The sequence below is a fragment of the Solea senegalensis genome, linkage group LG10 (assembly GCF_019176455.1).
Source record: "Solea senegalensis isolate Sse05_10M linkage group LG10, IFAPA_SoseM_1, whole genome shotgun sequence".
Taxonomy (NCBI): Eukaryota; Metazoa; Chordata; class Actinopteri; order Pleuronectiformes; family Soleidae; genus Solea; species Solea senegalensis.
This window is the reverse complement of record NC_058030.1, coordinates 17,831,560-17,856,325: the sequence shown is the minus strand read 5'-3', so window position 1 is coordinate 17,856,325 and position 24,766 is coordinate 17,831,560. Positions and strand designations below refer to the sequence as shown.

General features: G+C 39.8%; 1 protein-coding gene across 1 annotated transcript in view; it reads left to right on the top strand.

Moving 5' to 3' along the window:
• LOC122775877 (serine/threonine-protein kinase BRSK2-like) overlaps window positions 1-24,766 on the top strand; it is an 86,138-nt gene that overhangs the window by 23,296 nt on the left and 38,076 nt on the right. Inside the window, exons 5-8 of the mRNA XM_044036082.1 lie at window positions 1,807-1,947; window positions 17,249-17,365; window positions 23,994-24,027; window positions 24,513-24,581. Of these exons, the coding sequence (XP_043892017.1) occupies window positions 1,807-1,947; window positions 17,249-17,365; window positions 23,994-24,027; window positions 24,513-24,581 (361 nt within the window). The remainder of the gene's footprint in view (window positions 1-1,806; window positions 1,948-17,248; window positions 17,366-23,993; window positions 24,028-24,512; window positions 24,582-24,766) is intronic.

Sequence of the window (24,766 nt, the reverse complement as noted above, 5' to 3'; positions counted from 1 at the left end):
TGCATGTTGATATAGCTCCAGCTTTAGAGAATGATAAATGGTCTATGAAAGAAGGTCAGGAGTCTCAGAGAATATAATGCATATCATTATAATGCACATATATGCATTTTTCTTTTTTAGAATATTGCTGCGGCCATGTAAAAAAAAAATGAGTGACATGATTAATTGTATTGCAGGCAATACAATTTTTAATATTGATTTTTTGTATTGTCATTATTATTATTATTTTTTAAAGGAATTAATGGTAAATTATATTGGTTAAAGTCCTGACCCTTATATTGGCCAATTTCTCAAAGATATAATTAATGTAGTGTGGAGGTCGGTGAGGTCGATTAGCAGTTTACAAAGTGACACAACGTCCAGTTTCCAGGCAGAAAAGGCCGTCTAGTTGCCAGGTAGAGCAGCGAACATATTCTCAAAAGCTGGTGTTGATTCTAGCAGGTAAACCTTTTGTGTTAAATTAGTTTTTACCTGCCTGTTTCTAGGCACAAGGGGATGTGAGGGGAATTTGAAATCACCAAGCCAAGATAATCATGAGCTTTATTTCATGACTTTTAGTTCCCCTCCAGAGTACCTTAACAATAATGTCCGGTTAGAACTGTTTTAATGGGCTGATTAGGACACTTCATAAAAAAGCAAATTCATCAGATAATCTGAGTAGTTAAAAATCTGTCCAAAAATCTAAACCTAACGAGAATGTCGTGCTTGCAATTGCAAATATGGTACAGAAGCTCAGACATGAAACTGACACGATGAAATGATTAAATGAAATTACACCAAATCAAAATCAAAAATGTTTTCATACATTTTATACAGGACACTTTCCATTCACCTTCCTGTACGTGGTGGTTTTACACCTGCCTTTTAGGGTTCGAGGTTGTTTAGTGTCCACATATGTTTTGGCCGTTAAAACTTTGCAAAGCTACAGTTTCATTGATAAAATCAATGTGTACTGTATATCCACAACAGGGAGATAGAGGAGAAGAATTATTTCACTGCCTGTCTGAGATACGATTTGTCATAGTGAAGATGGAGGGAGTTTTCAGCTCACGAAATATGAGCACAGCAGCGCAGTTTGGGGCCAGCGCGCTGCTGGCTTTCAGCCCACAGATGTAGCTTAAGGCCTGGGTCAGCAGAGATTCATCTCTTCCTTGTCTCTTTTGGAGCACCAGAGCGGCATTACTGTACGGCCGGGTTGACAAACTGTCCTCAGCTCTGCAGCCGCACAGGCCGGAGGGCCACGTGAAGAGTGGTCAGAGGAAATATGAAGGAAAAGGTGATGATTTAAAAGATGTAAGAAGAAGAACCCCTTCCTACTTCCCTCTTCCCTCTTTTTCACCTTCACTTCACTTATGTCTGAGAACAATGTGCACAACCTTTTTCATCTTTTTATAGTGTAAAGCACCGTCTCTGATGCGTCCCACCGGAGGTCAGAGTGTCTGGAATCAGAATCCGTCACAGACAAAACACTGTTAGCTTGTCTCACTCTCTGACTGTGGGGACGACTTACAGGTGACAAAATGGAAAGAATAGTCAATGTGATATGGCTTTGGGGAGGTCAGATCGTTGATCCTGGCTGCTTTGTCTGTTTTTAATGATTGTAGGAGAACAATCCCTGCCTCATAGCTCCACCTCTGTGGTCGGCGACTCTGATTCTGCTTTTCTGCAGGACTCCTATAGATTTCTCTGTGGAGGGCACAGTATTTGTTCTTGGATTTACAAGTAAAATCTTCCTTTCTTTCATTATTTTTATTCTGCCACTCATTCCCTTGTGTTCCTGCCTGTCTGTCCCTCTCTGTCTCTCAGGTACCTTGTGCTAGAACACGTGTCTGGCGGGGAGCTGTTTGACTACCTGGTGAAGAAAGGCAGGTTAACGCCGAAAGAGGCAAGGAAATTCTTCAGACAGATCATGTCTGCCCTGGATTTTTGCCACAGTCATTCTATATGGTAAGTGACATCATCTGCATGCAAATAAACTAGCCATAGCTCTTAAATTCATGGAGGAGCAACTAAAGCAGGTCCCAAATATCCATAATTAATGTTATTCTACCCTTAAAGATATTGACATTAAAACTACAGTACATAACGTTTGGTGACTTATTATTGTGCCTCTGTTTGGTCTCCATAAACAGACACAATGGAACATTATTTTTATGCCGTGTCTCTCTGTCAGCAAAAGTACCAGACCTAGTAGAGTCGAGTAGAGCAGAGCCGTGCTCGAACTGTATAATGGAAAAGCGCCATTTGTGTGCGTACACCAGCAGCAAAGTTGTTTGAGCAGTAGAATTAACTTAAGAAGCTTCAGTCATACTCTGACCTGTTTGTAGCTGTCTCACTTTGTCAGCAAAGTATTACTGTTGCCTCCATCTGTCTCAGCATATAACAAATCGCTTCCTGTGTGCAGTGTGGGAATGTCACCAGATGACACGTAAACGCTGCTATACTGACAAACACACAAAGATTCCCATTTATCTGAGAGTCTATAAGTCTATATGGGGCCTGAAGCACAACTTTATCTCCTCTCCTTTATGAAAGTTCATGGCTCAGTAGATTTTGAGTAATTCTGTTAACAGACTGACAGACAAACTGCATCAAGACACAATAATACGATGAATTTACATGCAGGCAAAGATGAGTGTGCCCCCCAAAAAAGTGCAGCACAAAGAGATATTCATGTACACTTAGACCAGGTTTCTCTTCTTATTTTAGGCACCACATAAGCTACATTCATTATCTGCAATCCATAAAAAAAGACATTACATACAGTTAAAAAGATAAAACAGCCAATAAACAGTCATACCCAGGAGGTGAAACAAACAATTTGGTTGTCATACAACATTGAACAAATAACGAGTTTCCAAATAATGAATTCCAAAAAAGATACAGGTTCTTCCTGAAGTGAATCAACAATCTTAATTTCAATCAGTTTATTCATAGCTTCAAAATGCTGTTTCATTTTCAAACCAATGATTCAAAATAAAGATTGAAAAGTTGAAATTGCTTGTTATGAAAGTGTGTAATTTTCCCATTATTAAGGTTTCCTTCTTAATAGCTTAGGATGGAAAGATCTGAATACATTTCATATTTCCAGTGTTTGACAGCTGAGCAGATATTACCTTTTTATTCTAACAGCTTCGCTCTAATCAGTGTCGTGTCCCTGTATTTGTTCACATTTGCTTCTAAATGGATACTTACCTGACACATTTGTCTTCTTGGGGGTAAATATACTATTTACTATCCCAGAGTATACGAAACACTGAGAGGCAATCATATACTTAACAAGTCAAACATGATGGCTCGGTTTGTACCTGGTATTCCTTATGTTGTGGGGACTTAAATCTGTAGTCACATTATGGGGACTTAAATACTACTACATTATAAGGTGAAGACATGTTTTAAAGTTAGGTTAAGGTTAGGGTCAGGGTTAGGATTAGGCCAGTGGCCGCCCATCCATAGAGGGCACTAGAGCACCGCCCCACCTTTCTCACATGAAGAAGAAGATAGGACTCACATAAAATGATTTTATAAAAACATGAAATTAATAGACAAGCTATATATTATACCAGGGGTCTCAAACTCGAATGACCTGGGGGCTAATGACCGTTTGGTGAGGTCAAGAGGGGGCCGGTCTCGAGAAAAAAAGTGGGTTAAAAACAACTGCTCAGTAGCTGGTGGGCAATATGTACATACATAACAACATTTTCTATTATGATATCGCATTAAAGATATTTATGATGACATTTTACAGAAATTTCAAAGTAAAAGTGCTTGTTCCAATATGGAATGATGTGTACTTCACAGTAAAAACATATGAATGATGCAAGTATTTAGTAAGATTAGTTAAGATTTAGTATTATTTTCTATCAATTATTTATCCCCTCGCTGGCACATGTGCCTCAGCCACACTCTCTGTTTAAAGGCAGTGGAAGTCACCGACCATGTTTTCATTATAACATGGGGGCCACATGTTTGAAACCTTGGTATTATACAGTCTGTGAGGACCGTGTATAATCTGCATTTAAATGTCGTTTAAAGAACAGTGAACAGTCACATGACGTTTTTCATGTTTTCATGTTCTTTTGGGCGCAAAATTATGTTCCATAGACCCTCGTTATAAATGGTGCATGCAGATGAGACCCCCAATACAAAAGATAGGAAAAGTTTTGGTACAAAATTTAACACCCAAAAACCGCCCACAGCCAAGCGGACTTGATATTCTACGAACTGATCTTTAATTAATCACCCACTTGTCACTTCGATCCACATCAGCTGTTTTTAAGTCTCCAGGAAATTAATGTAAATGAATGGAGTGTCTGAAGTCGTGGAAACCAGTGTGTGTGTATTTGTTTTCTTTAATACTGACCTTGTCAGGACCAGTAGAAAAATCTCAGTGGTTGAGTTTAGGGTTTAAGATATGAATTGTATTAAGGTTAAGGTTAGATTAACTACTTGCACAAACATGTGTGTGTAAAGTCAAGTCAATTTTATTTATAAAGCACAACAGCACAAACACAATTTGCCTGGAAGGAAGAATTCCACAAAAAAATTCTTGTACTGGGTAAAAATGAGAAACCTCAGGTAGACCCACATCTGTCTTCCAGGACAGACAGGCGTGGCAGTAGGTGTCACATGTACAGAAACAAGTTCAGCAGATTACAGACGAAACATCCCATTTACAAAGAGTGGAAACATATAAAAACAGAACGTGAAAAGCAGAGTGTACTCACAGTGAGTACCTTTGCTCGGTATTGTGTCCTTGTGTCTCTGCAAAGCACGAACACCTTAGAGCAGAATGAGTTCAAGTGTATTTATTTTTACCCACTAAATCTCCAGTGACTGAACAGAAATAGGGGGAGAAATGAGACGGGAACAAAAACATGTTACTGCATTCAACTAATCAGGAATCATACTCAAGACAAAAAGAACATTAAATACAGCAGATGTGAGGTGAAACAAACCCCTGTAGACTATATGGAAATAAGAAATCATGTAAAATTAAGAGAAACACTGTAACATGAAGCAGAGATGTGAGACAGTAACTGGTGCCAGAATATTAACATATAATGAGACAAAAAAAACAGCTCTACAATTTCGGCAAAAGTGCTTCTTATTCTGCATGGGATACATGCCTGTGTTATTACTGGCTGCCATTCTAAGAAAAATGTTTCATAAAAAAATGCTTCCACTATTTGCTATACCCACCCATAAATAAGTAACTCAAATTCTATATACCATGTAACTGGTAGGCCAATCAGAATCACAAACACGTTTATTGCCAGGTAAGTCATAAACATACAAGGAAATTGCCTTGGTGCATGAGACAACACAATATAACATAAAAACAACATAATATAACATAAAGACAACAATATATAACACAAAAACAACACTATATAACATAAAAAACAACACCATATAACATAAAGACAACACAATATAACATAAAGACAACACAATATAACATAAAAACAACACAATATAACATAACAACACAATATAACATATACAACACAATATAACATAAAAACAACAGATATAACAAAGACAACATAATATAACATAAAAACAACACAATATAACAAAAACAACACTATATAACATAAAAAACAACACCATATAACATAAAGACAACACAATATAACATAGACAACACAATGTAACATAAAGACAACAGATATAACGTAAAGACAACACAATATAACATAAAAATAACACAATATAACATAAAAACAACACTATATAACATTAAGTCAACACAATATAACATAAAAACAACACAATATAACATAGACAACACAATATAACAAACAACAGATATATAAAGACAACACAATATAACATAAAAACAATATAACGTAAAGACAACACAATATAACAAAGACAACACAATATAACACAAAAACAACACTATTTACCGTAAAGACAACACAATATAACAAAGACAACAGATATAACATAAAGTCAACACAATATAACATAAAAACAACACCATATAACATAAAGTCAACACAATATAACATAAAAACAACAGATATAACGTAAAAACAACACAATATAACATAAAGTCAACACAATATAACATAAAAACAACACAATATAATATAAAAACAACACAATATAACATAAAAACAACACAATATAAAAAGAAAACTTAAATATTGAGATTAAGATCTGTTTCCATAAATGTATAAACATATAAAGCTTTGGTAATTGTCGAGTGAAGCTACATTTTTCAGCTGTATATTCAGCAGGTGTCAAGAGTATTGACGTGGTAGTTCAAATCCCAAACTGGATGGATATTAAGAGTGTAGTTAAATGCGTCATGTAAAAACTGGATCAAGGGTGCAGCATGTTATGAGTTTGGTTTCCTTGCTGCTCACCCTGCTATAATATTCACAGGCAGTGAGCTTCAAATTACAAACATTAACATATCATCATAAAACCCTAGCACAGCCATGGTCAGGCCATGGCCGTTGTCTTCTCATTCGCACTATGATTCCCAGCCATGATGATAATTTATATGAGCCCATCATAACTTCAGTGCCAAGGCTAATGTGGCAGAAAACGCTGTGGAGAGGATTTTGTACTCTCCTGTGCACAGTCTAGCATACTTAAAAGTTTCCTGTCTAGCTTTCTGCTGCACATGAAGAGGAAACCAAGAGTGTAAAACAACAGTCATGGTGTAATACCCCCTATAACATGGCGCTGAGTACTAAATGCCTGGCAGGCACATTTGCATAATTTTGCACAGGCAATTAAAAGGAACAAATTAAACTGATTTGTCACGGGATGATTGGGTATGGTTGAATTTCTGTGATTTGATTTATTTTGTGTTCTTGTACACTATAGTTTCCTAGAGAAGGCAATTACATTTTATCCACTGCTTTTAATCATAAAGCCTTTTGGGAGCCATTATTTGAGCAACAGTATCCTTGTGTCCAAATCCTTTACATTTCACTGATTATAGAGAGGTGATGTGCTTAAGGTTGGGTGATTGTTTGAACCGCTCAACACGGAGTTGAAATCTGGGAGAATCATAAATATGCGATAATGATGTCTTTATCACTGGAAATAGAAATCTAGTTTACCTGCTGGGAATGAAAGGTACATGAAAATAATTGACTGTAAGAAGGTAAGGCAAGTTTATTTGTATAGCACTATCCATACACAGTGCAACTGCTTTACAAGGCCATACATTAAGAAAATCATAGAATAAAAGCAATTAAAATGACATTAATCAAAATTAAAGATAGACATTGAAATTACATGAATCATAATAAAAGCAGATTTAGTCTCTTTTTCTTCTTCTTTTTGGCTGCAATGGTTATTTTACCTCCATTTTATCCTCTACATCATTTCCCAAAGTGTGAGCCCCCTACTGGGCCATGACAGTATAGCAGGTGGATTGCAAAAGGTCATTATCCATCCATCCATCTTCTACTGCTTTATCCTCCACTGGAGGGTCGCGGGCGGTGCTGTGCCAATCTCAGCTGACAGAGGGCGATAGGCAGGGTCACACCCTGGACAGGTCGCCAGTCCATCACAGGGCCACACAGAGACAAACAACCATCCCTTCTCACAATCACACCTATGGTCAAGTCAGAGTGTCCAATTTACTTAAACCCCATATTGCATGTCTTTGGAATGTGGGAGGAAACCGGACAAACCGGAGAAAACCCATGCACACGGGGAGAAGTCCATGCAGTAAGGCCCTCTATTTGCTGCAAAGGCAAGAGTGATAACCACTACCAAAAGGTCATCATATAAAAATAAATTCATATGTTTTAAATGAATCATTTTCAGTTTTGTATTAAAGCTAAATTGCTGTAAAATATGTACAATTTTAAGAAATACTTATTATAAGGAATAAATGATGTGTTATTTTCTGCCTGTTGAAGGCGTCAAAGTATCCAGTGTCAACATACAACCCTAACATTCCAGTAATGGCACTCAATGTTCACTTGTTAATTTTAATTGGTAAATTGTTATTTGCGTTGATGGATAATTGCACATTTTGGGGCGAGCACTTCGTTGTGGAGCTAAACCTTTCAAATATGACAACGAGCCCAGCTGTAATCACCACACGCATGTGCTGAAAGATATGCAAGTTAGGAAATGAAGTGAAGTGGACTGATTAGTAATCTGGATCCCCAGATGAAAACAATAAAGTATATATGTATATATATATATATATATATATATATATGTATGTACTTTATTGTTGGATATATATGGGAATGATTGATCTTCACAAGACTATCTTGATGTGTGTTGAGAGTCAGAGTTGTGATTTAAGATTGGGTGGCTTTTCATATTAGTATTTTCATATTTCAATGTGGGCCCCCGACACACTACATTCAATAAAGTAGTAATAGAAATAACAATAATATTAATAATAATCTTTTAATTCAAGGAGCGTTTGTCCGTCTGTTACTCTCATTACTGTCCAACAATTCACTTGACAGGCTTCAAACTTGGTAGGTGACTTACTAAGGGCACCAGTGTATGCAGTACCGAAGTGCACACAGGAAGTGGTTTGTTTTGTGCCGGGACAGAGTAAAGTAAGAGGGCTGCAAAAAGGCTAGAGAGCGATTTAAAACACAAACACTTCCAGTGATTGTGATTTCTACTGCTCAAAAAACATTTTTTCATTAAGCAGGAGGCAGCGTGCAAATAATGTTGCATCATTTCAGTTCACAAAGACCAAACAGAGGCCGAATAACATCAACAACAGCAGAAATCAGCAAATGGTAAGCACTGAAGCCTTAATGATAACACATGTAATTTATATAGCACTTTAAAAGATACTTAAAGGCACTTAACGGGAATCAAAAACACACACAAACAAATCAACCTAAACCAATTGTGTAATGTAAAAAGAGCCGTTCTTCCCTGAGCTTATTAACAAACTTTTCCCCGTTTGCATCACTCTGATGAGCTCGTTCCTGATCCTGTGCACCCTTGTCACTCCCAGCACTAACCACCACCAGCTCCAACTTTTCGCTCCCTGTCTCTCATTAACAGCGCTCTCTCCAATCCAAACATCACAGCTGCACTCACTACTGTCTCATACAATATATCTTACCTTTCTCTCGTGTATGAACCCGTGAAGCAAGACAAAAGATAAGGAGAATGAATATAAAACATGTGGGACTGACATTAACTGTAGCATTAATTAGCACAGCTCTTTTGAATACCATTCCCTAACTCTTCTTGTTTTACCTCGGTGCCATTTCTGTGTCTTAGCTAAAAACACTTACATTTATCATGAGGAGGATTATTCAGGATTGTTGCTGCCTGCTCTCACTCCTCCTATTAATTAGGGGCAGACAGACAGAAGCAGCCACACTCACGTCTGTTTCCATCCCCATTAATGAGATCTCAGCATCCCCTCAATACCAAGTTTACTGCAATCATGTCTTCCATTCTTCCATCTGAGCAGTGGATCTGCACAGGTCATTAGAAGTGCCCTCTTTTCTCTGTGACTCATCATCCAGAGGGTGGTGAACACACGCTCCTCAACTTACCTTCGCTGCACGCCTCCCGTTTTCCGCCATTTCTCAGTGTCGCATGCATCTGTTCTCCTCTTCTGTGCACAAATATTTCCATTTAGCCAGATGGATGTAAGTGTCCATGTGAATGAATGAGATTCACATCGGCTTTCTTTTGAAATGAAGGGAGACAGAGGGACAATGTAAATCACACAGCAGTTGCTTACAAGGAAGATAAGGCAAAGATAAGTAAGGGCAGGCTAAAAACACTAAGTGTTTATCCCCCATATCTCTGCTGCATCTTGTCAGCTCTGACTTTCAACAACATACACATGTGCTGCACAGTTGATGCACTCTCCAGTGAAGTCAATGTGGCAGTCTGCCATAACTGCAAACACCCCGCAGAGACACTGATTGATTGAGAAGAGTGAAGTGTGTTTTCCTTGAACACTTTACAAGCTGTGTTTTGCCCACAATTGAACCGCGTTAAGTGGTGAAGAGAGGTTAAGTTTGTACAAGAGAAACGGAGGAATGAGAGAATGTCATCATCTACACAGCGTTCAGCCACACAATTAGACAGCAAATGTGCAAAATCACTCCATTTTTCCACAGTTTCCATTGCCACACCTATAGATGTAGGTGTTTTGACAGAGGGCCTTTCTGTTTGCATGCAGGTCAGTCAGACACTTTAAATCACAGGTGTCAAACTCAAGGCCCGCGGGCCACATCCGGCCCGCCATGCAAGATAAGTCGTCTATTGTGCTTTTTTTGTCCATTGGCTCACTGATTTTGTATCACACTTATCAAGTTACCTGGCCAGTAAAATAAATAAACAAATGAAGTGTGGATTTTGAAAGCACAGACCCGTAACCAGAGAGGGCGTTATAAAGGCTCCTCATTTGTATTTAACTCCCTGTCTTTAAGTTGTATGATGGAGTGCAGCAAATTATTGTCTAAGATGCATGTGACGACAGGCCTGTATGTGCTGTTCCAATGGAATACAGCAGAGGAAATCTGGCAACACAGATGGAAGTGGACAATGGAAAAATCATTTGTCCTGAACTTTTTGTTCATCTGGCCCTCGACTTGGACACAGTTTTTAATTGTGTTTTTAGTTTTAAATAATAAATATAATAACTGTGTGACGGACTCTGCTTCAGTTCAGTATGATTCACTCTGTAATAGAACATTACAGACACCATCAAACATTAAAGGACCAGTATATAGTATTTAGTCTATATACAATCTTAACCAGACATTGTATTGTCTGGACCTTAAACTAGTACTGCAAGGTTGATAACTTATGATGAATGGTTTTCTTTCTTGTATGTATTACGTTTTTTGTTTTTTTTTAGATTTTACATAGAATGTAGAACAAGCATCTATTAATTGTTCAACTTTAGTTAATAAAAACACCTATTTCTGACCCTGTGTGGGGATTCACTTGATCTAAAGTACACGACACAGATACAAGTCACACTGTTAATAACGAGGGATTTAACCTCAACTATACAAACATCGTATGTGTGCGCGCGCGTGTGTTCCAGGTATTACTCATGTTTGTCTTCCTCCCCATAAAGTGAATGTATGTGGGTGTGAGATAAGACCGTCTGTCACATAAAGTAACCATCCATCGCGTTAGGTTAGGCTGAGATCACCGGTGCACAGTGAAAGTGAATCATAACACGCTCATGCTCACAAACGCACACATTCACACAGTCACACATCACAGTATCCCTGACACTGATGTGTGCGTTAGACACATGCATCCTCACAAAGACCTGGACCAGAAGTGACATTAAACCCACACAATGGCATAGTCATACCTCTCCCCCATATCCCCCCCCCTGCCTTCACACTCCCTCTTTCATTAGCTGCTTTAGTCTCGGAGTCACGTGCATCTGTCCATGCCATCACTTGGTTATTGCTCCGCAGAGGGAAATAAAGAGAGCCACAGGTTCTTTTAATTAATCAGATTTTATCTCTCCATTGTGCTTGTCAAAATTGATCAAACATCCAAACCATGGCATACAAAGCGTAATTTTATATCGATAGATAAATAAAGTACATTTCATAGATATAATACAAAGATTGAAATGCCTCCTTTTGAGTAATGAGGTAAATTCAATAGATGTCTTATCACAATGTCAAACCCGTTAACAAAAAAATATGTAAAGTCAATACTGGCAATATAACCCAATACTGAGTAGAATGAAGGAAATGAAAAGAAATTAAGAAATAAAGACAGAAATGTTGACAACATCCTTGTTCTTGGCAAAGGTACAACATTTGGTGCACTGAATAGAGACTGTGACTCATTTGTCACTAAAGCTCCACTTATGAAATGAAAAATAGTCGCAGATATTTGCGAGTGACTGCCCCCACCACCACCTTTAAATTATTCCATAAAACAAACAAATGCCTTATCTCCTTTACATATTCTATGTGAGCCTGGCTCTTTTAATGATGTTAGTTATGCCCCCCCCCTTTTCTGAAGTAGTTTATAGGCACCACTCTGAAAAGTCGCTGTGTGGTTTTCATTGTGCATTCAAATGTGAGCATGGTAGTATCGATAGAATAAGCACATTAATCTGTTTTTACTGGCATTTCAGTGAAAATGTGCAGTATTTTTAGCAGCCAGTGCCCTCGTAGCTCCTCGTGTTTGTTTTCCCTTCCTCCTTGTTGAAAGCCTGTGCTGATATCTTATCATCATTATTGTTGAAGGCTGCTAATAACACAAAATAGAAATCCTTTTCTCTGTCCCCTTGTCTCCATATGTTCTGTTCTGTTATATTTTTTTTCCCGTCCTCTGCTGGTTAACGAGCTGAAGTGTAGCTGGGTGAGTGGAGGAGGTGAGAGCTGAGAAGAGGATGGGTAAAATGGATATAGAAATGGAGCAGGAGGATGGAGATTGAGTAGTTTTGTCTCTTGTGCTTGATTTAGGGAGAGTATCCTTTTGGTTGTAAGATGAAAGTTCGGAGAAGGCGACGTAAATAAGCCGTAAAATGAAGTTGGTAGACTCATGGTGAATCGAAAAAGGACAATTTGCACTACCATAGCACCATGTGTTAGATGCCTGATGTGCTGTGGGTTTGTTATATGTATGCCACTCCTTCACCCCAGTGGTTCTCTGACAGCTTATCTGTTTATGCTGTGTCAAAGGTCTGCTGCTCGTCCCATCTTCCCCAGTCAAACTCCTCAGGATTAAGTGTAAATGCTGGGTTGCACACACAGATTTGTCACAACAAAACAAAACAGTTTGTTTATTCCAGATCTAGCCATCATTGTAATCCCTCTTTTTAGTCACTGCATTACATGCAACACTGCATTACTTCCTCAGTGTTGCTCAAAACTCCTGAGGGAAAGATGGCAGATGACACACAAAAAAGGCCCGGGTTTCCTATGAGTGCTTATCCAGTTTGTCCACACTTATCCACTGTGTAAGGCAGTCGTGCAATGGGACACTTAAATCTAGTTATTCAAGTGAATCATGACACAAATGTATGATCATTTGAAGCATCTCCCTCTCCTTAAAACATTTGCATGGATATGAGCATTGAAATAATACTCTGAGCTTTGTTTTCACAGCTGTCTTGCCCCAAAGAGTATAATTGTGATACTACCACTACTAATAACAACAATAATATCAGGTATTATGGCTAGAAAAAGTGCATTGTTTGGTAACATGTGTGATGTAGAACTTGTTTGCACCAGTGTCATGCAACCTCCTTGTTATTTGCAGAATAGAATAAGTTCACAATTAATTTTTTTAAAAGAAACTTGTAATTTATGTGTAACTCTACTTAATTGTGTGTTAAACAAATTGTCTTTCCCATGTGGTACTTTGCTTCCAAAGATGAAAAAGACAAACCCAAGATAATTACATTGCAGCATAGTCTTAGACACGATTCAACAATCATTGGCTTACACAAACCTATGAGGAGACCAAAATATTACACATTACACAAAAAATCTTTCTTACCCCTAATTGCTGTTAAAACACATTTAACCCTGGTTGCTGAGGAATGATTGTGCCTTCCACATCCATGTCAGCAGTCACAATGTAACCCTCTTTTCCTAATGTTCCTAATAAAATATGAGCCAAAAGCACTTTCTATCTCTCTAATTGGGTCAAAAAGCATTACAAGTAGAAAAGGACAGAAGGAGGATAGTACAGAGGTGTGCCACAGGCTAAATGGATGCATTTCAGCTCAAAATGATGGTTAAAACCCCTGCTCTACCTCACAATAACACCAGGATGGTGCTTCATGAAAATGTAAAAGCAGGTGTGCTATTTCCTGTCCACGTTAATGTGTTGAAGTATTTAAACCCATCATACTTAATTGCAATTGTTTGTATTGTATTGTTTTGTAGTCAATTAAAAGCCGTCTTGTATTATGTCCCTTTAGCTGGAGAATATAGTCACAAAACTGCTCATCACCATAAATGTGTCTGGGATATTATGGGAACGTAAGCCCCAAGAGGACAGGCACATTACAACCCTTCTATAAAACACAACATATCAATATGGCACATGCAAATTATCACAGGCAATTAAGAGCTTTGGTGTTAGGTTACAAGAATCATGTTTAACAGCCCCACTGGGGTGTACAGTACACCCTGCTCAGAAAACATGTGAACGCACACAAGTGCTCCATAAATTAAAATCATCCACATCATGATTTTAAGTTCACAGTGACTATGAGCTGCAGTTTGACCCATGTGATATATATGAATAAATGGTGTAAGAACGGATTTTGTTGGCCATGCTTTAGTATTTGCTTTGTTTTCTATGATACTGCTCCCTTGAACGTTACTAAAATACTTTATGTTACAGCTTTCATTCAGTTCATAGACATGTCCCATGTTCCAAAAACTACAGTTGCATCCAAGCTCATTGCAGCTGTTGCGTTCTCTTAACAGCATCCACTCCTGCGTGACATATTAGAGGTCCCTGCTGCAAGGCGTGCTGCGTGAGCAAGATTACAGTATCAAAGTGCAGCCTAATGTGTCAGAGAGGCAGTTTAATGTCCTGTTATGGATTCCCAGGTCCTGACAAACAGTAAAGCATCCAGATGCAATTTGTCCCCCTGACACTGTCGGCGTATAAATGTGTTGCCGCCTTCTTTCTTTTGTGCATCCGTCTCTTGAGATTTGGCTCCTTGTGTTTCACATATGATCGGCCTGTAATTGCAGTGTTTGCGTCACATTTATGGGTCTTTTCCGTAAAGATTTAGTGTGCACTTTTACATCTGAGGCTGACAGCTGGAGGGTACTTACATATTTATGACCCTTTGGTTCTCTGATTGGGGTCATGAAGATTACGATGCTACCTACCCTATGGTGTCAATAGCTCACCGTGTTAGAGCGCTGTCAGAAACACAAGTTGCATTCAGCGCTGTCACTGCCTTTGCTTTTGTCACTGATGTCACACCAAATCATTTCATGTTTTCCAGGTCCTGCAGTTTGGTTCACATGGAGGGTCACAGTTATGACCCTCTGTCAAGTCTAAACTCCACAAGTTATTTGTAACTTTCAGCTGTTGAAAACCTTTTGCTTCCCGAAGAAACTTTTTTTTGACACATTTCTCTGTGGCACCATAGACGGTGTAGAGAATACTTCTGGTTTGCAAGGCGAGTCTCACCAGGAAGGAACAATTTATTGAATAGGCACCAGGGTGCGATACTGCGAGTTGTAAAAATAACTACATTTGAAAAACTTATATGGGAAAATTAGTCAACTTCTCACTCTATCTATAAAACCAGTAAACTTTTTTGGATTGAATAATCTCAATAGCTAGTTGTGGATGTTCTTCAAAAGCACATGATGTTGATATTGGTTAATTACCTATAAGTGGACACCAGTGTGCTCTGTGAACTTCTGGTTTCAAAAACTGATAAGGAACTGGTCAAATTGCAAATCTCCGTGCACAGCTAACGTCTCCTATGTTGTCAGTCTTCACCCTCCACTTCACGTGCAGCGAACATTGTTGTTGTTGATGTGGCAGTGGGAGAGATCGGATAGCGATCGGATCTTGATGTGGACACCGGAGATGCAATGTTAATACTAGGTGTAAATACAAGTGGTGAAGTGTTACTCGATCGCTATCTGATCACAGAAAACGCATTTAAGATTTGCAGATTTAATGGGGGCCATAGAGTCAGGATCATACATACACACCTCAGAGATGCTTGGCATAGTCTCACATGAGCAGCACAGGAAATAATAATGTCTCATGTGCATTGAGAGTAGTAGTTAAAAGAGTAACTTTCAGGCTACTGACATCATTGCCAAATGATGGTCAAGTGAACCGATTAAGGTTTTAGTCTGGGGAGAAGTGTTTTAGATGCTATCTGTGTTTTATTTCTAGTACAGCTGTGATCACAGGGACTGTCAGTGACCAGCTGACAGCTAATCCCTCAGGACAGGAAACAAGTTGTTCAGCAGCTAATGTCATCCGAGGTTAAACGTCCATGATGATGAGGCATTCTTCAAAGGCCGCCACATCCAGCTGTTGTTCTTCTCCCCTTTTTATTCTTAGTCTTTTTAGAGAAGATTATCACTGTTGGAACTTGTGTTACTCCTGTCGATGGCTTCATGGGCGATTCAGCATATCAAATTGGCACCGCAACTGTTTGATATGATCGCTATGATTGGCTGTTTAGCTCCAGCCAATCAGAAGAAGGTAACCTATTTTCTTCTTATACCAGGGGACAGTGTCAAAGTCATTTCCATCTTCTTTCTAATCAATGATACATTTTTAAGTCATTCTCCTGTCATGAGTGGGATGCCCAGTTGACATGATAATCAAATGTTGCCGCAACATGGTTTCCCAATTGGTCTTCCAGTATCCCTTTCCAGAGACCAATACTGACCGCACCCCTCCCGTAAATGAAGAAAGTCATTTCCTGTAATGCTTTACAGAATATACACGTGCTGGATGCCCATCAGCTAAAGGTGATGCAGTGTGTGCAAGTGCAACTCTTTTCTCCCTGATACATATTCCTTTAAAGCAGCTTGGCTGTCATTCGTCAGGTCATCCTGACCAGATTGCCCCGTGGTTCTATCAGTAACACAAATATACACATATGTCAGAAGGTAGATGCCAGGATAGAGGCTGTATATTTTAGTGTAAGCATAAATATACCTGTGTAAAGTCTGCGTTGCTTTCCTCAGCGTTGATAGATATCATAAAAAAAACAGTTTTTGATGCAGAGAAAAATGTTACATTTGCGCTGACGCCACTCATCTGCTGAACAGCCACTCATCAAAATTGAAATTTTAACCCCCGACACAGCAAGAGCAAAAGCTCTTAAGAAACAGTTTATTTTAAGCAGAGAGATGCTGTCCACTAGATGTTATACCCCTTGCTGTGTTAACTGGTAATGAGTGGCAACTAATGACCACCACCTCTGTAGCTATCTCTCCCCTGATGCCCTTTGCTCAACCCGCTTGCTGGTGGCTGTGTGGGAGATGAGAGGAAAAGGATGAGGGGTGAAGAGGTAGAGAAAGAGAAAAGGACACAGCATGGGGTTGTCACACCTCACACTAGTCCAGATGGATCAAAGAGAGAGACACTGCAGAGAGACAAGCGTGTTCAGTAACAGGTTAAGATGCTGTGCTGTTCACAGTCGTGTCCAAGTTGGATCCACATGTGTTTTACAGTTTCATTAATTTCTCCCAGTTTTTTGTTTATGTAACATGTGAGGCTTCATGTTTCATTGACTGTTTTGTGGTTTTGTCTTTCAATCTTCCAGCCACAGGGATCTGAAGCCAGAGAACCTGTTGCTAGATGAAAAGAACAACATCAGGATAGCAGACTTCGGCATGGCCTCCCTTCAGGTTGGAGACAGTCTGCTAGAAACCAGTTGTGGGTAAGTAATACAGAAAATAATGTGATGCTAATTCAATTCTGTTCAATTTAGACTGAGCCAGTGGTGTGGTATCTCTGCCGCATTTGTTCCCCCAGTTTTCACTGCACCTTCAAGAGCAACATACCTCATATACACCTCTCACCTCATGCACACACACCACCACAACATACAGTATTTCAATGAACAGGTGGGCTAAGAGGTCAGGGAGTAGGTGGGCTTGAGTCTCCTCCAGGTCCCTGTGGCACACATAGGGCATTACAGCTTGCAAGCAAGATTTGATCCCCCTCTGTATGCAGGGGTGCCTGGGGGGGCATGGCCACAGCACATCATGGTGCACCTTTTCTGGGGTGTGGCACAGGGCTGCAGTCTATTCCTTTAATGGAGGCCGACGCTGGAGGCTTGGCTTCTTGGGAGTTTTATGGGACCATAATGGTGACACTGCAGGTTCAGGTTTGTTGGAGCCTAGGACCTTTGGGCCCTCCCTATGCTTGGAGATTTTTGCCCCCTGTCCCCTGAGGCTTGTGCCTCTTTAGAGGGCGCACGTGGTTAACCACAGGATGTATGGCTGGGGCAGATGTGGATGTGCTCTTGGGAGGCCCTGAGCCTCTGTTTATGGTCCCACCATTTCTTGCCATCCAGGGCCTGGTCCATCTGCGTCCTGATAGACCTGCTGCTAGGAACCGACAAGACATTGACACATTGCCTCACTCTCTATCCCTACCACATGTAGTGATAACTCCTACACACACACAGTCTGTTCCACAACAAATTGCTTCAAACTGGTGCAGCTGTTGTAGTGCAGTGACACTGTTGTTGTCATTGTGTTACGTTCTTTTGTCCAACTTACTACTGCTACTGTCTTGGTTCTTTCCCTCTCTCTCTTCTGTCTTCCCTTTCCCTTCTCTGCCTACCCCCCACCTCCCCCCATCAGGGCCGGTGGCCTCACATCACGCAGTTGGAAATAAAAACACAAAAATAAAAGTAAATCGATAAATAAATAAACAACAACAAGGTGGAGTATGACTGACTGACTGACTCCTCCTGTGTAGAACAAATCTGTCTGACAGCACGAGGCATCCAGTCAATCACACTGCATGCCCTGCAAGTCTGGACAGGACAGGACTAGAAATAAGTCATATTTGAATGGCAGGAGTTACTGATTGATACAACACAGACATTAAGAGAGGAAAGGAAGAACAGCATAGGTGGCTTTCAGTCAGTCTGTTTTTATGCATAATTGATTTGATTTGCTCATTAAAAACAAATTGTGTTGCATGATGCATAAATGTTTCTATGCTTGAGGGACATGGGGAATTTGGCGTATTAATAAAAGGTAAATTCACGGCAGTTAAATAAGTGGAAATGGAAATCATGACTGTAACATCTCTTCAGCTTCTGCACTTCCTAGCACTGGAACAATGTCAGACAAAGCAGATGATAGGATGTATTTCTGACTGATGAGGAAACAACAACATTAATGACTCAGTGCAAGAAGCAAACATTACAATAATAGGCGGGAAGCCGCAATGAAATGCTAATTTCGATCTTGCTTGGTGCTCTTTATATATGCTATGAAGTTGTGCCTTCTTCTCCCTCTTCTGTGATGAGCCACACTTAAATTTAACACCATCTACTGCCTATCTCTATCTCCCAATATTCACTGGTCAGCAGTGGATGAAAACACATAAATGTGCATTATCTTTTACTGATTGACTGATTTACTGTATATGCATATACATATATGTATATGTATACATATATATATGTATACATATATACATACATATATATAAAATTGCTAGAATGTGTGATACATTTTAATGGAAGTCAGGTTAAAGACGTGGAGCTATCAAGGCCTCTGTAAAGTGTTGCACTCTGAAAGCCTCTTTTATCATGCAGCATTGATCTCATGAGGAGAGACAGTTGGAGTTTCTCACAAAGTGTCTGTGCTGTGTGGCTGTGAACTGGGCCATGACCACTCATTACCACTCTCCATCTCCTCATAGCAGCCACAATCACATGTTCTCCCTGTGTGTGTGTGTGTGTGTGTGTGTGTGTGTGTGTGTGTGTGTGTGTCTCCGGGTACTCCAGTTTCCTCACTCAGTCCAAAAAACATGCAGAGGTTAAATGGCCATTCTAAATTGACTGTGATTGTATTTGTGAGAGTGAATGCTTGTTTGTCTTCATGTGTTGGCCCTGTGGTGGACTGGCAACTGTCCAGGTTGTACCCCACCTTTTGGCCCTATTTGTTGTTTAAAAAAAAAAAAAGGCCAATAGTTTATTTGTCCTTGTGTTCAAGGATGAACAAGAGTTTTCACTGCTGGACTTAAGCATATTCTCAAGAGTTTCATCTCTCTCTTTCTCACATTAAATTCACATTTTCGCTAAAATCTCAGTATGTAAACATGGTCTACCAGTTTATAAGAAGCAAGATTGAATTTTTTTTTTTTGAAAGAGGCAAGTGACAGTGAGTGGAGAGCAAAGGACGATGTGTATGCATGGGACAGTGGTCTCTAGAGTTATAGTAATTCTCTCCGCTCTTCTCAATTGCTGCTGAATTGAAGCTACAGTGTTTGTACTGTCAGATGTCCACAACACTATCACGTCTCTTTTGTGTTAATATAGTGAAACCATACCATGACAACCCAATTTGATACATGTATAGAATATGAATTAGATAAAATCACTCTGTAAATGTTTCAGGGTGAAGCCCTTTGCTTCTGGGCAGAGTCTTTGTGCTGTGGTTACACATGACACTGTGCTCATTATTGGGAGTTAGCAGGAACTGTGACATCCGTCCCCAGCTCAGACCTGATTTTGCCCAGATTATACTTCCAAATCAGCTCCAACTGCAATTACAAACACACACATGAATACACGCAAGTCTACAAACACCACATGCACATCCAGCACTGGTGAGGCTTCATTCATCCCCCGGCCTCGAGAACCCTTTGTCCTCGCTTATGGTGGTTGTCTCAGCTTGTCTCTTTCTGTCTCCGACTCCATTACTCTTTAATGTGTATTTAATTGAAATTCACTTTTTAAAGTGCCTAATCACAGCATAATCCCAAGGCACTTTACATGGACACATTTTTTTATAACCATGCGCGTGAAAGCATAATTCTTTCCGATAGCAGCACAGTGGCTAAACTCCTATGACTCATCCGCAAATGTGCACGTAAAATGAGCTTGACTGATTCTGTAGCCGTCATGACCACATTGAAGTGTTTTCTTTTCCTAGAAAGGCCGTACAATGGGTCAGCTCTTATGCAGCTTTTGCAGCATTTTATAAAACCAACCACTTTTTATTTGATTGTATTCTTATTCGGGTGATTCTGCTGATCCTGGTGCAGTTTACCTCCTTGGACATGTACAAAGTTCTGACGGCACTTGTTGCAGCATGGGACCAACGCTTTATCTCTCTGAGTTACACATATACACCGCAAACACAAGCAAAGTAGTTGTTTTCCATCCACTCCCAGCCCCATCACCATGTCCAGCCCTTGCTCGGGGTTCTAGTCTCACAACAACTTGTGAGGTCTGTTTGTGTTTGTGTTGCCATTTCCTGTAAATGTGAATGCACCGTGCACTCTGTGTGTGTGTGTCTGTGGTTATTGATTATTCATGCTCTCCTGACTGTCCTATCTCTAAGTGTAGATATGACACTTTTTAATTAAATGCATTTATCTGGCCCCCTCTCACCGTGCAGCAGTCTGACAGAAATGTATTCCATTTGCCATGGGTAATGGAGCTGAGTGAAGATGAGGCTCGCCTCAGGTAGAGCAGGGGGAGCCTCGGAGAACATACATAAATGTGTGCAGACATGCAGATGTATAGATGAGCGGGGGCATTGATGACTGAGTACATACAGTATCTTCATACATAGTTCAGGAAAGTGCACAGAATGTCTCTCTGGCTGCATCAACTCACGCAGGTTCATCAGCGCTGTCGCATTGATCGATGGAAGGAAATTATCTTGAGTGGTCACAAAAGATGCATTTTTATGAAGATGGGCTGTGTTTCTCAGCGTCTCCTTAATATTACGAGCTGATGCTGCTCTTTCTTTTTTCACGTCACATCGCTGAAGTTCATGAAGACGCTGGCGAAGTCTGTGCATTTTCAAGGAGTTAGTGAGCTTAAGCAAACTTAAGGACCTTTGAGCCAACACAGATTAGTTCATCTGTGGCACAGTGGCTTATTGGTTAGCACTGCTAGTGGTTAGCACTGTTGCCTCGCAGCAAGAAAGTGCTGGGTTTGATTCCCCTTCTGGGACCTTTCTGTGTGGAGTTTGCATCTGACCTCGTAATTTCAGTTGCATTATGACAATAAAGATCCTTTCCTATCCCATCTTATCCTCTCCTATCCTATGTTCTCTCATCAGTATACTAGGTGGCATACAAAGAAGCTCATTTGTGGATAAACAGGAATTCAAGAAGTAATGTATTACTGTAATAATGTCCAATCTAGACATATAGTGGTTGAATTTGAATAGATAATAGTCCATATTCAGTATAATTTTATGGTCAGTGGGAATGTGCTGCCACATCTGAGGATAAAATGATGGAGGACTTTAACCCTAACCCAAGCAATGAAACTTTTATTTACACATTTGTCTTCACACATCTAATAGTTTAGTAGTAAAAGACAGATTTGGGTAGTGTCTGAAACACTGTCTGATACAGCTTACATGTGACTTCTTAGTTAAGTAATAAAAGCTTCTGTCAGAGAATCCAGAACTACACTATGTGATTGTCTCTGTGGTCTGATAGAGATGCTTATAAAGTCATGTCTGCTTGGACAGTCTTCTCTTGCTTCCACTTTGCAGGCAGCTCCCTTTGTAGTTAAAAAAAAGAAATCCAGAGGTGCACAACCAAGTGGAACAACTTTTGGAGCCCTAGCATTAGATTTCTTAGGCTGTGATTATGTCCTTTGTGGTGCACGCGTCCTTACTTGATGCGCTACGGTGAGAAGAATCCAAACTTTAAGAGGGTTTGTTTGAACTAATAGTCCAGTCATGACAAGGTCTTTGGAGTAGATAAAGACTTTCCTTTCAACGTGTCTTTATTACTTGTGTCTCGTGTTAAGAATTTAATTAAATGCTCTCAGGTAAACCACTCACAGCTGCATTTTGTCCCTCGGCGCTGTTCTTTGTTGCTTGCAGAAAGAAGCCTAATTTTGTGCTGTCTGTCAATGTTATTTATGTGATATTTATGTCTTAGTGGTGTGGGGTTGAGAGGGCGTGATTGTGCTTCAGCGAGCAACAAGAAAAGACAGATTTTATGTCAACCTACGCACAAATGACTGCATTTTTCACTCTGGTCAGAGAGAAGTGGCTCCTGGTCTGTTTTATATGAGACCAGAATTTTGATGTCCTGAACAAAGACATACTGTATTCAAATGAACTTTATTTAAAAGTTTAAAAGCAACTATTTTTCTCTTTCTGTAATTCACTATGTTTCGTAGGTGACATTGTTGACTGATTTCCCTCGGCGTTCTTAGATTGACAAATTACAATTCAGCTCAAAGCAGGGAGCTGAGACACCGTATTCCAGTGTTTACCTTCACCCCGTGTTTGCCACCTGAAGCCTCTGCAAATAATGAGTTTATATTCACTCTGGTTCCAGCTCTGGCTCGTGCTCTCATGAGACATAACTAGTGCAAATCTCAGGCTCTGGTTTTTGTCCGTTTTTTCTCTTGCTCATCTGCATAATGCTCTATGACACGCGCAATCAGGAGGGCCGCATTTGCATAGGCTCGCTTTTGAACTCCCTCCGTTGACATGGTGGCAGCGTTAGTTATCGGCCAGTATTTTGACAGCCTCGTGAAGCGAGGTCATCAGCGCTGGTTTTTCTGAATGCACCTTGACAACAGTCAAGCTAATGGGCGGCATGTTTACAGAGTTCGGATTGTCTCTCATTACTGTAGAGCCAAATATCCTGCTCGTAAATAAAGATGAGGAAGAGAAAGAGGGCGGAAGACTTATCACAAGAGCGGTTTGGGGAGACAGGTACACGTTTTTGCTTTCTGTATGCTGCCATGCTGGAAATCAGATTTAATGTATTTATTCTTTTGTTATTATTATTACTATAGCTTGATGTTTAAATCTCATTACACTGCATATATGTCAGGATGGTGAATTTGCTAATCTGGCAATGTAAAACACAAAAAACACCAAGTCGTTCCACAGCTGCTACTCTCATTCACAGCCATTGGCTTCTGGAGCAGCTATTGTGCGGTGGCTTCATAAATCTTCATACGATATTGATGTGTCAATCTAGTCATTGGGTTTACTGTCAGCCCATCCAGGTGCTGTAAAGATTAGTGGGTCTGTTCACTGTCTGCTGTGAGAGGATGCCCTTGAGTGAGCAAGCAGTAGGACATTCAAACACCCTCAGGATATCTAAACTCCCAAAGCACATTTTGATCTATGTTCACTTGAGACATTTATTGTCTGCCTACGTTGTTCTCTTCACATTTCTATAATATTTACTATGTCATCATCATATAACTCTGTTTTACATCGCACTACAGTAGTATATTCATAAAAAAGTACCGTCAAATGTTTTTCATTCTTTGGGTTACTTCCCTATTTCATTCAAAGGTCTGAACTTTTTTCTCTTTTTCACAGATCGCCACACTACGCGTGTCCAGAGGTCATTAGGGTAAGTCGTTTTTTACAAAATCATTACATTATTTCTGCTCCACTAGCTTTAGTTTTTATTGACCACATCAGGGTATTAAATTCAGTTTTATATCAGGACCTTTATTTGACCCTCTATCACATGTTATGGTGATATTTTGGGTCATTTCCAAGGTGAATTTATCAAATGTTGGGAAATACCTTCTGTCCTCTATTACGGTACTGCTACAAAATCTACAAATCAAGTTTAATACTTTTTAAATACCGCTTAGAATATGTAAATGTAATGCCAACTGCACTACCATACCAGTTAAAAGCATCCAGTGGAGAATCAGTATGGATTATTATTCACCAACTTGACAGGGTCACGAGTTGTGTGTGCTACGGATCTAATCTAATCTTTTGACTCAGGCTTTGCAAAAGTTAACTCTCATTTACAGCTGCAATTGCAATTTCAGATATTTTAACATTGTTTGTCTAAACCCACCAACACTTCCTTGTCCTCAGGGAGAAAAATATGACGGAAGGAAAGCGGACGTCTGGAGCTGTGGAGTCATTCTTTTCGCCCTGTTGGTGGTGAGTGTCAGCTTGTTCTTTACTTAACTGTGGAGTCAGGTTTTTTTGTTTTCTCTCGATTACCTACTGATACCTCGTCCTGAACCAATACTTGTATTTGACATGTTAACAGAGCTGCACAGTACACCATGTTTTTAAATGGTGTACTGTTAGTAAAATAAATAATGCTCCTGGTTTGGAGACAA